At 45.1% G+C, this 18,499-nt stretch overlaps 1 protein-coding gene across 1 annotated transcript in view; it reads right to left on the bottom strand.

The window, feature by feature from the left end:
• LOC109906927 (glutamate receptor ionotropic, NMDA 2D-like) overlaps nucleotides 1–18,141 on the bottom strand; it is a 65,052-nt gene extending 46,911 nt beyond the window's left edge. The window contains exons 1-2 of the mRNA XM_020504747.2: nucleotides 17,791–18,141; nucleotides 4,321–4,937 (exon numbers count right to left, since the gene is read on the bottom strand). Coding sequence (XP_020360336.1) covers nucleotides 4,321–4,860 — 540 coding nt within the window. The 5' untranslated portion in view covers nucleotides 4,861–4,937; nucleotides 17,791–18,141. The remainder of the gene's footprint in view (nucleotides 1–4,320; nucleotides 4,938–17,790) is intronic.
• Between the last annotated feature and the right edge of the window lie 358 nt (nucleotides 18,142–18,499).

Consider the following 18,499-nt stretch of genomic DNA (forward strand, 5'->3'; position numbering starts at 1 on the left):
TGCCATAGCAATATTACCCATGGTTAAATAGGCTTATAATTACACAGTCTCAGGGTACTTATAAACTCCTTGGGGTAGCAGCTTCCTGTTTTCAGAGTAAGAAAAGCTTCCCGCCTTCAGAGTAAGAAAAGCTTCCCGCCTTCAGAGTAAGAAAAGCTTCCCGCCTTCAGAGTAAGAAAAGCTTCCCGTTTTCAGAGTAAGAAAAGCTTCCCGTTTTCAGAGTAAGAAAAGCTTCCTGTTTTCAGAGTAAGCAAAGTTTCCTGTTTTCAAACTAAGAAAAGCTTCCTGTTTTCAGAGTAAGAAAAGCTTCCCGTTTTCAGAGTAAGAAAAGCTTCCTGTTTTCAGAGTAAGAAAAGCTTCCCGTTTTCAGAGTAAGAAAAGCTTCCTGTTTTCAGAGTAAGAAAAGATTCCCGTTTTCAGAGTAAGAAAAGTTTCCTGTTTTCAAAGTAAGAAAAGCTTCCTGTTTTCAGAGTAAGAAAAGCTTCCCATTTTCCGAGTAAGAAAAGCTTCCTGTTTTCAGAGTAAGAAAAGCATCCTGTTTTCAGAGTAAGAACTTCATGCCTGGGTAGGAGTTTTTAAACAAAGACAGCGGAAACATCGATATGGCCATTTGTAATTGAATTTCAGTCTCAATACCATCCCTTTCTTTTTATTTTCCCTTTGTCTGTCTTGTCTACTGTGAAGGCTTTCCAGTAGGGTCCTACAGCACGGTCCCAAATGGCACCCTATTCCCTTTATAGTGCACTACTTTTGACCAGAACCTTATGGGCCCCTGGTTAAAAGCGGTGCACTATGTAGGGAACAGGGTGGATTTATGGGACTCAGCCGATATATCCCTGTGTTTGGCCAGAAGTACATTCAATTATTCTTTATTCACTGTGCAATTATTTCTATTTTTATTACATTTTTTATTTTATCTTTATCTCTGTATTGTTAGAAAAGGACTGTTAGTCTACACGTGTTGTCTGTAAAGCATGTGACAGATCATTTTGATTTGATTTGAGATTCTGTATTGCACTGTAGACCGTGATTTTTTTTTTTTATGAAAAAGACTAGCCTTCCTCTCCATGTCTCCTTTCCTTCATCTTCACTGATCTGGCCAGACTGGAAAGCCTATGCTTGTTCAGTTCTTTTAGATTATATTAGGATAAAAACAGATAAGGGAATGGAGAGGGGAAAGGGAGATACTCTACTGAAAGGTTCATGTACAAGTTGAGGATACGATTTCTAGAGTCATATACATATATATACATATACAAGACAGACAAGATAACAGACACAGAGATGGGCAAAGATACTTTTAAAAAATGTTCTTGTTACAAAATATCTAAGTAAAATACTAAATACTTTTGCCAAGTCATGTATTTAATAGCAATACTTGTAAGTAGCCCCATTACTGTAACTACAACAACATTGTCGGTAACAGTTACAAAAACATTTGACTTGCTATGATTGTGATGTGGTTGGTTATCTACCTTAGTTGAATTCTCTGGATAAGAGTCTGCTAAATTAACTAAATGTAAATGTTTAAAAAATGTGCACTTGCACGCTGGGTATTATTCTAATGAGCTCCACCCCCAAACAATTTGTATTTGAATAAAATGTGGCCCATTGTACAATGCAAGTGTTCATTTTCCAATTGACATTTTGGTCATTTAGCAAACGCTCTTATCCCACCATAGTGCCATCAGACTTCTGATACCAATGCCGCAAATTTGGGGTGATAGGGGCCACAAAATTGTGAACCACTATATTTTTTGGGGGCAGAAAATTATTTTGTATTTTGAAAATACACAAATGTAGCTCTCTAAAAGCAGCATTTCCCAAACTCTGTCCTGGGGATCCCAAGGGGTGCACTTTAATTTTTCGTCCCTAGCACTACAAAGCTGATTCAAATAATTACATCTTGATGATTAGTTGATTATTTGAATCAGCTGTGTGGTGTGTGTTGGGGGGGGGGGGGGGGGGGATTGTAGTTCAGGCCAGTGAAATACAAATGACAAAAAAATTATAAAAGGTCATTTAAATACGTATTTCAAATACATGTAACAGAAATACTGCCCATCTCTGAACAGAAGGATACAATGTAGATGGAACTATATTATGCACATGTAAATGCCCACCGTTGAACTCCCTCGCTATATTAATTATTCAGTGAGCGATGCACAATTAACAAGGCCAAGTGAGACTTGAATGGGGCCTGTAATTGTAGAAACGTTCACAGTTGGATATGTGTTGCAAAAATAGGTTAAGTATCAAATGACACATTTGTGTTTGAGAAGAAAGGACTGATGAAAGGCAATAGAACTGAAGGGGTTGGCTGTATTTATCCCCAATGAGACTGTGTGGAGAATATAAGTATACAGTGCATTGGGAAAGTATTCAGACCCCTTGACTTTCTGCACATTTGTTACGTTACAGCCTTATTCTATAATGTATTACATCAAATCTACACACAATACCCCATCATGACAAAGCGAAAACAGATTTTTAGAAATGTTTGTAAACGTATTAAAAAATAAATAAAAACAGAAACCTTATTTACATAAGTATTCAGACCATTTGCTAAGAGACTCGAAATTGAGCTGAGATGTTTCTACAACTTGATTGGAGTCCACCTTTGGTAAATTCAATTGATTTGACATGATTTGGAAAAACACACCTGTCTATATAAGGTCCCACAGTTGACAGTGTATTTCAGAGCAAAAACCAAGCCATGAGGTCGAAGGAATTGTCCGTAGAGTTCAGAGACAGGATTGTGTCAAGGCACAGATCTGGGGTAGGGTACCAAAAAAATGTCTGCAGCATTGAAGGTCCCCAAGAACACAGTGGCCTCCATCATTCTTAAATGGAAGAAGTTTGGAACCACCAAACTGAGCAACCGGGGGAGAAGGGCCTTGTTCAGGGAGGTGACCAAGAACCCGATGGTCACTCTGACAGAGCTCCAGAGTTCCTCTGTGGAGATGGGAGAACCTTCCAGAAGGACAACCATCTCTGTGGCACTCCACCAATCAGGCCTTTATGGTAGAGTGGTCAGACAGAAGCCACTCCTCAGTGCCTTTTACAGAGATGGTTGTCCTTCGGTAAGGTTCTCCCATCCCCACAGAGGAACTCTGGAGCTCTGTCAGAGTGACCAGCGGGTTCTTGGTCACCTCCTTGACCAAGGCCCTTCTCACCCGATTGTTCAGTTTGGCCAGGCGGCCAGCACTAGGAAGAGTCTTGGTGGTTCCAAACTTCTTCCATTTAAGAGTGTCCTTGTGACCTTCAATGCTGCAGAAATGTTTTGGTACCCTTCCCCAGATCTGTGCCTCGACACAATCCTGTCTCGGAGCTCTACGGACAATTCCTTCAACATAATGGCTTGGTTTTTGCTCTTACATGCACTGTCAACTGTGGGACCTTATACAGGTGTATGCCTTTCCAAATATTGTCCAATCAATTGAATTTACCACAGGTGGACTCCAATCAAGATGTAGAAACATCTCAAGGATGATTAATGGAAACAGGATGCACCTGAGCTCAGTTTCGTGTCTCACAGCAAAGGGTCTGAATACTTATGTAAATAAGGTATTTCTGTATTTTTTAAATATACATTTGCAAACATGTCTAAAAACCTGTTTCTGCTTTGTCGTTATGGGGTATTGGGTGTAGATAGATTTTTTTCAATACATTACAAATGCACTGTAGGACCCTTTTCACAGAGTGTTCTACATGGAACTCATAATAGTTCTACCTGCAACCAAAAAGGGGACATCCGAAGAACCCTTCTGGAACCTTTTTTTCTAAGAGTGTAGAGTTGCACAACTCCAGTCCTCGAGGGCCACTCTCTCTGCTTTCTGTTTTATCAAATGGCCTTTGGAAACCAAGTGTTGAACCTTCTCAGCAATCAGTGACATTAATTGTTACATTACAGTAAGTGCCAGGCAGACACAGAAAGCAGCAGGACTGCAGCCACTCGAGGACTGAAGTAGTGTTCTCCTACTCAGACCACACCGCAAAGATGACATCCTCATACTAGTTGTAAATGGAGGAAGTTTTGTAAACATCTTTTTAGCAACCAGATAACAACTAAAATACAACGTCTTTTCCATGACGTTTTGAAAAAGACATCTTTACCTGGTTGTAACAGAGACCAGCTGGTTGCAATCTGGTTTTAAGGCGTCTTCTCAACCAGAAACCCAGTTTCCAACCAGAAAATGAAGATGTCATGTGCCAAATTCTGCCCACTGGGTAAGATGAGGCTTCCAACACACAGTAACTTAGGACTGATTCATTACTTGAAATCCATTAAGAAGGGAAAGTTCACAGCCAGGTAGTTACCTGTGGCTCCCTGCCCAGGCCGGCCCCTCCTCCCACGGCCACAACAGGCACTCCGGTCTGGGCCGAGACAAACTCCAGCATGGGGGCCAGGGGAGCCTGGTCGGGTGGCGGGGGCCTCTCCTCCTCGAACACCAGCCCCTGGAGCGGCGTGGTGGCCAGCAGCTCACACAGCTGCAGCAGAAGGCTCGCCGGGCTGCTCTCGTTCACCGTCAGGTAGATCACGTTGGCTGGGCCATACTGCGTCATCACGCTACCGCCCACCAGAGCCGCTGACGCAGAAGCCAGTGGTGCAGACGCCGCCACCATAGCCAATGACGACGAGGCCCCCCTCCCCTGAGGACCCCCGTTCGTGGCGCCCGTTCCCCCAGCAGCGGCCGTCTCCGGCAGCAGGGAGGAGCCCGAGTGGACCACAGCGATGTTGACTACACCCAAGTCCCTCTCTCTCTCCCGGGGGCGGAGCAAGAGGGGAGGGGAGGAGCGGGTGGGCCCCGTGCAGGCCAACACAGCCAACAGGAGGGAGAGGGCGGGCTTGGCTGCCATGGGGGGGAGGGGAGGGAGGGGGGGCGCAGTTCGGTGGGCAGAGCAGCGACGGCGGCAGTTCACAGGCGAAGAAGGACCTGGAGTGGAGAGGAGAGGTGAGAAAAAAGGATTCAGGGGGGAAAAGTCTGAAGAATGAAAGGCCTGTAAGTAAGTGAGGAGAGGAGCAATGATACGCATAGAAGTAAGTAGGAGCTACAGTGGCGAGGGATACTACTGAAAAACAATCAAGTGGAAGAGAGAGGGGTGGTAGGCGTAATGGGAAACGGGGTGCTACCCACTGAGCCTCATTTAAAAAGAGCAGGTTTCAAAAGGAGAGAGAGAGAGAGAGAGAGAGAGAGAGAGAGAGAGAGAGAGAGAGAGAGAGAGAGAGATTGCACTAGACAGAGGAGTGAATGGAATGGGCCTGCATCACCTACCATACAATCAATCAACATCTTAAGGTCAGTGTAAGCGTAAAGCCAAGTACAGTGAACTACAGAGGAACATAAGCCCACTGCTTGGGGACTAGAGTAGGAGTGTTCACCCCTTGAACTCAACACCCCCCCCCGGGGACATCAGAATTCATTAGCCCAGGAGCTGATTCATGGTTTGATCCCACATCATTGGAGAGCTTTGAAGCTGAGCTATAAATCTTTGCAGCCATAAACCACCAATGGGTACTGTCCATCTAAATGGACAGGGCTAAATTACAATACAAATAAAACTGGGGAGGGGTGGCGAGTTTGGTCTAGGTAGTTGTGTGTATGCATGTTATTATAAACACAATTGTGGTTGAGGTGGGGAAATGCTCTGTGCAGTTGAGTGACGCTATGGGACTGTACGCGAAATGTAAGGAGATGTAACGCAAGCAACACTTAATTAATCATTTTGAAGTCGCTTAGCGTGCCAACCCCCCCCCCCCTCTCCCCTCCCCTCCCCTCCTTCTCATCCCCCCCTTTCCATTCACTCTCTTTAATTAACCCTCCCTCTCCCCCTGGGGCACACACAAATAGACACAGAGTCAAAAACCCACTCTCTCCGGGTCACTAACAAACAGAACAACAATCGGTATCTGTCACTCCCTCTCATATTGCCCGTTTTCTCTCATAGCGTCCGTGGCTAATGTCATTGCTTTGAACCAGAAGGCTTGCTGATGTAATGTCCTCTTCACTGCCCCAAACAAACAGCTTCTTTCTGCCTTGTTCTCTCGCTCTCTCTCTCTCTCTCTTTCTCTCTAATTCCGTTTTCACATTCCTACATCGCTCCTTTTGACACCGAGTTATCATCCGAGGAAAAAATAGAGGGATTACGATGACGAAAAGTGCTCAATTTGGGGGGAAACGGGGGGGGGGGGGGGGGTAGACAAATTAAAAGATACTGTGGCTGTCGGGGAAGACAGAGCAAATAGGGGATTGAGCCAGTGAGCCAGATAGCCACAGCGGCTGTAAAGTGGGAAAACAATAAAAGTATTGAGAGAGGATATAACAAATATATTTAAAAAATATATATATATTTTATTGTCACACACACCAGATAGATGCAGTCAAATGTGTTGTTTTACAGTGTCAGCCATAGTAGAATGGTGCCCCTGGCGTTAATTAGGGTTAAGTGCCTTGCTGAAGTATATCTAAGGGACGGTAGTATGGGGTAGGCAAGAAAGATAAGTATTTAACACTGCCCTCAATATACCATTGAGACAAAGCCAGACCTCGGCTTGAATGGCTCATCCGAGCCCCGTTGCATAATTCAATTGGATATTACTACCTCGGTTAAGCCTATGGGCAGAGCCCGCCATGGAACCTAACGGCCTCAGCATTTTTCAACGTGAGAAAGACTGGAATGGCATGCGGCTTAATCCGGTTCAGACTATATGAAACAAATACAGATCTTATGAAACCAGTACAGACCACACAGGTTCTGTACTCAGTTCGAAGGACATACGGCTGAATCCAGTACAAACCGCACTACTGACCATACGTACCGGGTTCCGGATCAATCATTCCAGGCTAGCAGTCCATCCGCTGGCCCTGAACCACTCAGCTTGTGTTGTCACTCCCCAGGGCTCTCATACTCCCCAGGGCTCTCATACTGCCCAGGGCTCTCATACTGCCCAGGGCTCTCATACTGCCCAGGGCTCTCATACTCCCCAGGGCTCTCATACTCCCCAGGGCTCTCATACTGCCCAGGGCTCTCATACTGCCCAGGGCTCTCATACTGCCCAGGGCTCTCATACTCCCCAGGGCTCTCATACTCCCCAGGGCTCTCATACTCCCCAGGGCTCTCATACTGCCCAGGGCTCTCATACTCCCCAGGGCTCTCATACTCCCCAGGGCTCTCATACTCCCCAAGGCTCTCATACTCCCCAGGGCTCTCATACTCCCCAAGGCTCTCATACTCCCCAGGGCTCTCATACTCCCCAGGGCTCTCATACTCCCCAAGGCTCTCATACTCCCCAGGGCTCTCATACTCCCCAGGGCTCTCATACTCCCCAAGGCTCTCATACGGCAGTCTTATGGTCTTCCCTTGATATAGTAGTGCATTGTTTGTTGCCTATGTTAAATGGGCCCTGCAGTATCATAGCCGTGGAGTGGTATAGTGGTTAGGGAAATGGCGTTGGGAGAAGACTAGTTAGTAGTTCAGAGTACAGGTCAGAGGTTACTGTAAAACACACAGCTGGGTGAATGGATCATGCGTATCCTGGCTGACGGAAACGGTGCCGGCTGTACAGTACCGTACGGGAACTCTGTAGCCATGTTATCTATCCAGGCATTAGCATAGAGGCTATACATCCTTGAACTCCTCCCCCATATCTATTGGTTGTCAACGGCTTACTGGGTAATACACCAGGAACGGACATCCTCATACAGTATTTTCACTCAACAAAAAAAAAACTGCATCTTGTGTGAGGGGTTGTATGGCACATTCAGCTCCAACATGAATCTTCTGTGATGATCATATAGCACGGTCAGCGCAAAACCCGATCTGGACAACGGGATAACCTGTAGGCAGAAGTAACTGTACTGACCATGAAGGAGACAGAGAGTGATTATGTCGAGTCTCTCTTTATGGCCGTCTAAGTGTTGGCAGACTCTCAGAGCAGCGCGAGCGTCATGAGGAACTGCCTGGCCCTGTCTTACTCCAAGCGGTATCCGCTGGCGCTTTGGCACACAGAGACACCATAAGCAGGAGTGTGATGGTCCGTCACGTATGCTCAAAATATTTCAGTCCCATGACCCAAAAGTCAGGGCCCTCCTGACTACCCCTGTCACACACACACATGGACACACACACACATGCACGCACGCACTCACACACTCTCATACACACGCAATCTTATACACACTCACACAGAGTATAGAATCAATTCAATTCTGTCAAAGCCAACTGCTTTTCAAGGCACTCCGTGACTCCATGTCTGACAGAAAAGGAATTCCACACAGTTAAAGAGGTCTTCCTCCCACTACAACACCTAGTGTAGGTACAGTTTGAAGCACTTGTAAAATATACACTGAGTGTACAAAACCTTATTAACACCTGCTCTTTCCATGACATCGACTGACCAGGTGAATCCAGGTGAAAGCTATGATCCCTTATTGATGTCACTTGTTAAATCCACTTCAATCAGTGTAGATGAAGGGGAGGAGACAGGTTAAAGAATGATTTTTCAGCCTTGAGACAATTGAGACATGGATTGTGTGTGTGTGTGCCATTCAGAGGGTGAATGGGCAAGACAAAAGATTTAAGTGCCTTTGAACGGGGTATGGCAGTAGGTGCCAGGCGCACTGGTGTGTGTCAAGAACGCTGCTGGGTTTTTTCACGCTCAACAGTTTCCCCTGTGCAACAAGAATGGTCCCCCACCAAAAACGACATCCAGCAAACTTGACACAACCGTGGGAAGCATTGGCGTCAACATGGCCAGCATCCCTGTGGAACGCTTTCGACACCTTGTAGAGTCCGCGACAACAATGAATTGAGGCTGTTCTGAGGGCAAAAGGGTGGTGCAACTCAATATTAGGAAGTTTAAAAAAAAAGGTTTTGTACATTGCCAGACAGACGGTTACTATATTTACAGTGCATTCGGAAAGTATTCAGACCCCTTCCCTTCTTTTTACACATTTTGTTACGTTACAGCCTTATAATAAAATTGATCAAATACTTTTTCCCCTCATCAATATACACATCCCCCATCATGACAAAGTGAAAAACGATTTTTTTGCCATTTTTACAAATGTATTTAAAAAACCTAAATATTGTTTTTTTATACACATTTGCTACATAAAAAAAAAATGTATGTTTTGCTTTGTCTTTATGAGGTATTGTGTGAAGATTGATGAGAGAAAAAAAGGATTTCATTAAGGCTGTAACGTAACAAAATGGGGACAAAGTGAAGGGGTCTGAATACTTTCTGAATGCACTGTATCTTCTTCTATTTCTACATATTCCACATAGGATAAATCCCCTTGAGGTGATCTGTCTTGTTTCCAAAGAAGTGCCAGGAGAACAACAGAACCGATACAGGACTCCTTGAGCTTTAACCAGAAAGATTCCCTCACAGTCAGCAACAGCAGTTGGTTATACGGAGCTACTTTCAGGAGGCTATTTAAGATAAACGGTATAAAGTATTTGCCTGGATGAAATGCAATCATTACTTTATACATTTTGTTTTTCTCTTTCAATTTTACACCAAATAAGCACAAACAAGAAGCAATATTTGCCACTTCCTACTATACCTCCAAATCACCACTGATTGTGTGGCTGAAAATAAGGAATATCGCATTCCAATTTATTGGGGGATGTGATGCTTTACCTCATGCATCGTCTTCGCATGAAAGTCATTTGGTGGCGAAAATTGTACTGGGATCAAACTTTGCCCCATAGCACTCTGCATACAAAGAAGCAATATCATTTATAGAAATAATTGCTACTCTAAAAATACATACCACAATGCATTTGCTGACGGTCATTGGTGGCATTCTTCATTTCCCATATGCTGCGGCTATGGATGGTGTGAGGGGAAGGAACGAATGAACGTGGGCCTGCTCGGCTCAGCACACAGCACCGAGGAGGAAGCACAGAGGTATTTAAGAGCATCTGCTCTCTCTGCAAAGAAGCAATCAACAGGCTGGCCGGTGACCTCGCTAATAATGTTTTTAATAAACATGACCTTCATTAGATTGAAAGAGAAGCTGGTGAAGGGAGTTACGGATAAAGGGGCAGAGGAACAGATTTCGGCTATATTTTTTCAGGAAATTACAGATTGGGAAGAAGGAAGCATATAAAAAACAGGCAGTGAGAGAGAGAAAAAGGGGTGGGGGTGGTGGATTAGCTAATGTCATGGTCCTTTGTAGTTCAGTTGGCAAATCATGGCACAGATAACACCAGGGTAGTAGGTTCGAGTCCCAGTACCATCCATATGTAAAACCTTTGTGTGCGGGACTGTAAGTTGCATTGGATAAACGCGTCTGCTAAAGGACTTTTCTATGAAGGAGAGACATGAGGACAAAAAATGAGCCGTGGAACGGATCCCATTGGGCACAGACGTCAATTCAACATCTATTCCATGTTGGATCCATGCAATTTCATTAAAATGGTGTGGAAATGACATTGATTCAACCAGTGTGTGCCCAGTGGGATATAGGATTCTGAGGGTGTCTGATGCTCCCTCGACCCCCCCTTGGTATCTTGCTCATGTTGTTCTGACGCCTTCTATCTCTCTCTCCTCTATCGACCAGTCCATCTCCCTCTCCCACTCCCTCTCTATCTATCCCTGGCCTGTCCCGCTATCCCTCTCCCACTCCCTCTCTATCTATCCCTGGCCTGCCCCGCTCTCCCTCTCCCACTTCCTCTCTATCTATCCCTGGCCTGTCCCGCTCTCCCTCTCCCACTCCCTCTCTATCTATCCCTGGCCTGTCCCGCTCTCCCTCTCGCTCTCCCTCTCCATCTATCTCTCTCCCTTTCTATCTATCCATCTTCCTCTCCCTCTCTATCTATCCCTCTCCCTCTCTATATATCCCTCTCTATATATCCCTCTCTATCTATCCCTCTCCCACTTCCTCTCTATCTTATTCTCCCTATTTGTATCTCTTTCTCCCTCAGTCTCTCTTCCATTATCTCTTCCCTGTCCCTCTTTCCCTAACCTCTTTCTTCCTCTCGCTCTCCTTCTAAAATCAAATCCAACTAAATTGTATTGGTCGCATACACCTATTTAGAAGATGTTATTGCGGGTGTAGCGAAATGCTTGTGTTTCTAGCTCCAACAGTGCAGTAATAGCTAACAATTCACAATAATACACACAAATCTAAAATAAATATTAGGATGAGCAATGTCGGAGTCCGTGTGTGGGTGGGTGGGTGGGTAGGTAGGTAGGTAGGTAGGTATGTAGGTAGGTAGGTAGGTAGGTAGGTAGGTAGGTAGGTAGGTGATGTATAGACATTATGTGAATAGAATATTTAGTATATCTGTAGAATATGTAGGATAGAATAGTATTATATACAGCATTAGTTGAACAGGATGGCATTTACTAGAATACAGTATATACATATGAAATGAGTAAAACAGTATGTAAACATTATTAAAGTGACGAGTGATTCCATGTCTATGTACATAGGGCAGCAGCCTCAAGGTGCAGGGTTGAGTAACTGGGTGGTAGTCGGCTAGTGACAGTGTCTAAGCTCAGGCCAGGGTACTGGGTGGAGACTGGCTATTTAACAGTCTGATGGCCTTGAGATAGAAGCTGTTTTTCAGTCTCTCGGTCCCAGCTTTGATGCACCTGTACTGACCTCGCCTTCTGGATGATAACTGGGTGAACAGGCCATGGCTCGGGTTGTTGATGTCCTTTTGGCTTTCCTGTGACATCGGGTGCTGTGGGTGTCCTGGAGGGCGTGTAGTTTGCCCCCGGTGAAGCGTTGGGCATACCGCACCACCCTCTGGAGAGCCTTGCGGTTGGGGGCGGTGCAGTTGCCGTACCAGGCGGTGATACAGCCCGACTTGATACTTTCAATGGTGCATCTGTAAAAGTTTGTGAGGGTCTTAGGGGCCAAGCCAAATTTCTTCAGCCTCCTGAGGTTGAAGAGGGACTGTTGCAAAGTGATGTGTTTGCCGAGAAACTTGGAAGATATTCACCTTCTCCAATGCTGTCTCCTGAATTCCACGATCAGCTCCTTCGTTGGTCTAGGGTGTCAGGTAAGGTGGAGGTGATATGATCCTTAACTAGCCTCTCAAAGCTCTTCATGATGACAGAAGTGAGTGCTATGGGGAGATAGGTATTTCGTTCAGTTACCTTTGCTTTCTTGGGTACAGGAACAATGGTGGACATCTTGAAGCAAGTAGGGAAAGCAGACTGTGATAGGGAGAGATTGAGTATGTCCATAAACACTCCAACCAGCAGGTCTGTGCATGCTCTGAGGACGCGGCTAGGGATGCCGTCTGGGCCGGCAGCTTTGCTAGGGTTAACACTCTTAAGTGTCTTAAGTCGGCCACGGAGAAGGAGAGTGGCCCGCGTCAGTGCCACTGTGTTATAACCGCACTGTCTGTATTTCGATCATATTCCCAGTCACCTTGCCGTGGTTAAATGTGGGGGTTCGCACTTTCTGTTTTGCACGAATGCTGTCATCTATCCACAGTTTTTGGTTTGGGTAGATTTTTATAGTCACAGTGGGAACAACATCCCCAATACACTTCCTGATGAACTCAGTCCCCGTGTCAGTGTATACATCAATGTTATTCTCAGAGGCAACCCGGAACATATCCGCGAGGTCAAAACAATCTTGAAGCATGGATTCCGGATTGGTCAGAACAGCGTTGAATAGACCGTAGCACAGGTGCTTCCTGTTTGAGTTTCTGCCTATAGGAAGGATGGAGCAGAATGTAGCTGTGATCTGATTTGCCAAAGGGGGGGCAGGGGAGGGCCTTCTAGCCATCCCGGAAGGGATAGTAACAATGGTTGAGACTTTTTGAAGCGTGAGTACTACAGGCAATATGTAAATAGAACTTCGGTTGCGTTTTCCTCGGATTTGCTTTGTTCAAATCCCCAGCTACAATAAATGCCCAGTGTAGATCCTTGTTCCTTGAGGGCCATTGTGGTATTGGCATGAGGGGGAATACACACAGCTGTGACTATAACCAAAGAAAATTCTCTTGGGAGGTAATATGGTCTGCATTTGATTGTGAAGTATTCTAGGTTGGGTGAACAAATGGACTTGAGTTTCTTTACGTTATCACAATCACACCAAGAGCAGTTAATCATAAAACATACACCTCAGCCTTTCTTCTTTCCCGAGAGTTCTTTATTCCTGTCTGCGCGATGTACTGAGAACCCAGCTGGCTGTATGGATGGGGACAGTATATCCGGAGAGAGTCGTGATTCTTGAAACAGAGTATGTTACAGTCCCTGATTTCTCTCTGGAAGGAGATCCTTGCCCTGAGCTCGTCTACTTTATTGTCCATGGACTGAACATTAGCGCGTAATAAACACAGAAATGGTGGATGGTGTTCAATCTGGGATAAGTTAAATTGCCTTGGAGAGTACGAACAAAGGATCCGATTCTGGAAAGTCATATTTGTGGTCGAAATGCTGGTTATCGCGGTTCTGATACCCAAAAGTTATTTCCGGCTGTATGTAAGAAATAACACCAAATTTGTTTTACAAATACTCTTGCTCCCACTCCCTCTCTGTCCCTCTCCCTCCCTTGTGTCTCCTTCTCCCCTCTCCTATTTCTTGCTCCCTCAGCCTCTCACATGCTTCTAAGGGTTTTATTTCTCCAGAGCCTCATTTGGCCAGGCCTAATGAGTTGGTATTTAGCTGGCTCACGATCCTCAACTTTGACCCCAGGGGAGCTGGTGGATTACAGGTCTCCTCTAGTGGGTGTCTAGGTTGTCACACCACAGTAAAGAACTGGCAAAGGTGCCTATCTACATGCCCAATGCGGTGCCACTGCAGATTAACGACCTGTTGCATTCCCGGGCACAATGGAAACTCCCAAATGAGCGGCCATATTGTTACACAAAGCTCTATGACCAGCTTTATTAAATCCATGTGTCTGACAGTAGGCCTATTTATTTCAGATAGAAGTATGTAAAAATCCCTTGGATGTTGTTTTGTTGTTGGATGGTTTGGTGCTAAGGTGGAATAAAAGTTTTAACAGAGTAAACAGAGCTTTTGCGAGGAAGGTACGCCTGGGGTAAACGAAAGAATAGAGAAAATAAAACAAAATGTATACCAGAGGCAACGCACACACGTCAACTCTTTATTTCGGTCTCTATACACTGTCTTTCTCTTATGCCTCATTCCGCTCCCTCTCTCTCTCTATTCCTAGACATGTACTGCACATACTGTACAGGGGTTTTGTGCCAAAAACCTGCCTGTGTGTATAAGGTCCACAGACTGATTCATCAAACGGTATTCATCGGCTCTGTCAGATTCGTCCAACCAGCTACCAATCAAGCAACTGAACACTAAACCTGCCTGTCAGTAGAACTGACTCAGAGAGAAATACAAAAACACAGCTGATCCGAGATGTGTAATCATTTGTGCTGGTCAGAGTCGTAGTGTAGCTGACTGAAGCTCAATTGCTCTCCTCAGAGGAAGCGAAATGAAGACAGACGTTTCCGGGTGCACTGGTAGAAGAGGCTGTGGCCTAGCAGGTAGAAGCAGTAACTTCATCAAGCCAAAGGGTGCAAATGCAATGTCAATTTACATTTGATCGAAAGGGATTTACAATCGATGCCATTAGCCAAACGTTAGCTCTCTCTGCTAAGGGAGATGGAATTTATGACCCGATTAAAACGCAATGTTAACAGAAAGCAAAGCAATCCGTTCCACGATGTCCACCAAGCATTATCGCTAGCATTATATATTTAGAAAGTATCAGCCCCACCATAGTCAAGTACAGAGTCCCTCCATGTCCCTTCATACCAAACTGTTTGCCCAAGCCTAGATCAAGACGACAGCCGACGGACATTTCTTTTAACCTGAAGACTTTTTGGAAAGAGCGCTCAGCTCACAGTAAAAGGCAAATGATTCACCCATGAACATTCCGCCGTTCCTCATCGTTGGGACACTGTCAGGTTTTGTGCTTTAGACGTAGAGTAAGAAATGGCAACACCGACACCATAACCGTGATATACCACGGGCCTATCTGCAACGGATAGACACTGGCTGGCTGCACTGTGGATATGGAAACAGTGACAGAAAGGGCACCGTTAAAACACCAGTTCGGTGAGTCGCCGAGGCAAGAAGCTTGAGTCGGTTATCATTGCAGCCCTCATTTATTTATGACCTGCCGAACTACACAACAGCCGAAAAAAAACAGGAAAGGAGCATTTCTTTGTTTTGAAAGTTAATTGGAACATTGGACATATCATCTCCCAGATATATGCTTGTGATAAATGAGAGGGTCGCCTTCTTTGGTCACTGCGCTCTGATACTGAGAATGATAGCCTTTAGGCCTACCTTTAGCCTAGCATATTGTAAGCTATCTGAATAGGCCAGGCATATTCAACTCTTACCCTAAGAGGTCTGGAGCCTGCTGGTTTTCTGTTATACCTTATAATTAATTGCACACACCTGGTATCCAAGGTCTATATCAGTCCCTGATTAGAGGGGAACCCACAAAAAAAATGCGGAACTGGCTTCGAGGTCCAAAGTTGATTTTGAAGGGACTAGGCTATGCAGCAGTCCTGGCTAGGCTAATCCAAGGACGATAGAACACTTGGAATGAAGATATGGTTCAGAAGTTTCAGAGTGGCCTTCAAACAGGGTCTGGGTGTGTCGAAGGCGAGGTTCGGATCACATGATTCTGTCACGTACATTCAGGCGGTCGTCTTTGGATGCAACCTCGTGGCAGGCCTCCCACCTCCAGCTCACTACTTTAACGTTAAGTTGGATCGAAGGCTTTCATCCATTTTTTTTCCCCAGCCAGGAAAGTTGAGCAAGTTTCAAGGCGGCTCCCCCGAACACTTTGACCACCGTCGCCATTGAGGAAAGCCAGGGCCACTTGGCTTGTCTCTAAAGAAGATGAAGCTAAAATGGCCTCAGTTCACCCTCTTAGCAGAACAGGGGATTTCAGTCCAAGGCTGCCAGCGTAACTGATAATGTCACGCAGCCAGCAACCATTCGTTCATACACAAAACGACTCAATGGAACACCTCAGACTGAGTGCAATTCTCAGGGATGAAGAATAACTTTTCTAAAGGAGCTCGATATGAAAGGAGCATCAGGCATCAAATGGAAGAAAACAGACAAACAGGAAGGAACTACCTGGACTTTTCTGTTGCTTGAAAACGTTTTCCCGTTGTGTGCCCGAATGAACACAACCCACCCTTAACTGGAAGTTGGAAGCACAGAGCTGAATCCCAAGGTGACGCTACAGGTGCAGCCCTTCTCCTCCACCTCCTCTGTCTCCTACTCAGTGGACCTCCACTTCTGAGTGTCACATTAGTCTGATGATTTAATGGGACAAGTCCCCACAAGTCCAGAGTTACTCAAGAGCTGAAACAACGGCCTGAAAGAAGCTTCCCCTGAGCAACTTGGGCCTGTCATTGTCAGATTTGTTTCTCTCCATAAAGGAATCCCTCAGAGATTGCTTTGCCGAAGTCATTCGGAGGCCATGATATCAGCCGATGACAAAGTAACACGTGTTTTCAACATCCTTCCAGGATTAACTGGATGAAATGGTGCATTTTGGATTAGGACGAGTTCCACAATCGGTTTCACTGAAAATGACCTGAATTAGACTGTATGGCCCTGGTACACATTGTGTGTGTGTGTGTGTGTGTGTGTGTGTGTGAAAACGCATGACACATGAAACTAGGTCCATTATAATCCAATTGCAAATCCCACCATCTTTCGTGCTCACAGGTCCAATCCAGAACACTTGACAAAAGAAAACATGTATGGTACAGTGTCGTCAACTGAACAATGGGTTTTCAGGCAGACAGTCTCCAGATCCCATGCCGTCAAGCACTTGAGAACCCCAAACATGGAGGGTGTCCCTTCAAGGCTATATATTACATAATGATCCTTGGGGGAAAAAAACGTGTTTCAACTTGCTCTAGGATAGAATTAAAAGGCCTGCAATATTGGTTTTCAAAAGAATCAGAATATATGCATGGACCGGTTAAGGATGCAAATATGATTTAAACATGCCACCAGCCTATAGATAAGCTATTTACTCAATATGCACCCAACAGTGCACGTGGGATAGTTTGCCGAAGCAATTCTGATAAGATCAGAGCAAATCACCTTCTGCACAGTTCAGAATTGCAATTCAACGAGCTGTCTTCCAATAAATTCACACAAAGTCGGGAGCACAGCTGACAGATGGGTACGTACAGAAAGCTCAAGGATTGATTCAACATCTGAAAGCTGCCTTGGGCAAATACCAAGAGATGTGTCATGAACAAAAAAAAGAAGGCTACAACGTGTTCTCCGTGGACAAGAAAACGATCGAAAAGGACAAATGCGCATAAACCGGTTTCAAACGAAGGCAATGTGTATCACTAACGGCGACTGGTAATGTACCCAGATTAAAAACGCCGATTTGGGGGAGATAAGAAAAGGTCCACATTTCTTTCATCACTAATGTAAGTTATGTGTGGTGACTCAGAACGTGTGTGTGTGTGTGTGTGTTTGAGTGTGAACAAATGCCCGTGCCAGTGTGTGTATGTACAGTAGGTTATGCCTGTGCAGTGTTCGTCTGGAAATCAGTCAGAGCACTTGGAGTATGCAAGCGCATCAATGACAGAGGGGTCAAAGCCTCGCTCACCGGTCCGGTTGTTGCCTATCCATCAAACTAGCTGCCAATATGAACACATTTAGCCTCGAGAAACACCACGCCACTATTCCGGTCCCCCGTGCATAACATTCAGCACATTTTTGAAGGGCAAATCTTGGAACACTTCTTAAAGGAAACCTAAACATATCACCCTCACAGCAAGGAGTAAAATACTCACTGTTTTTCAGGAGCCCGAGACTCTCTTCTCCCCTCGTCTCTCCATCCACAATACATCCATTCCTCTCCTGGCCATATCCTGCGGGTTATCTCCCGTTGTGTAGCCTATGTATTCAAATGTTGCACCTATACACAGTATCGACCTTTTCTTTACTCAGCGAGTCTACATGTTGCTGACTACATCTCTCTCCCTCCCTCTTTCCCCTCTCACCAGTTATTTTGTTAAAATTCAGTATATACGCCTCGTCACCTAGCAACCTCCCTCTTCATCACTCCCGCGACACGTGTTGAATGCTAAACTTGTCGTTGTGGATTTTTTTGTGTTTTTTTTGTTACGATGGAGTGGATGGATACACACTCTCAGTGGTGTATCAGTATGCTGTCAAGATATTTATTAGAACTCTCCCTCCCTGTCTCACTCCCTCCCTCCCTTCCCTCTTTCTTTTCCCCTCCCCTTAAATCCATTTGTAAACCTATATTCCTCCTCTTTGCTCCCTCACCCACATTTCTTCTCTCTCTCTCCAAGCAAAAAATAACTCAGTTTATAGATACCTTTATAAAAATATATATATATAAAAAAACAACACTAAAGAGAATTCAAGCCTTGCACTTTGCGGTTATGTGTGCCTTAGGGGAATACATGATCATTGCTATTGTTTGCTATAATATTGCTATCATTGCTATAATATTCAACTCTGGGCTGAACTTTT

Source organism: Oncorhynchus kisutch, linkage group LG17 (genome assembly GCF_002021735.2).
Source record: "Oncorhynchus kisutch isolate 150728-3 linkage group LG17, Okis_V2, whole genome shotgun sequence".
In the NCBI taxonomy this organism is placed as follows: domain Eukaryota; kingdom Metazoa; phylum Chordata; class Actinopteri; order Salmoniformes; family Salmonidae; genus Oncorhynchus; species Oncorhynchus kisutch.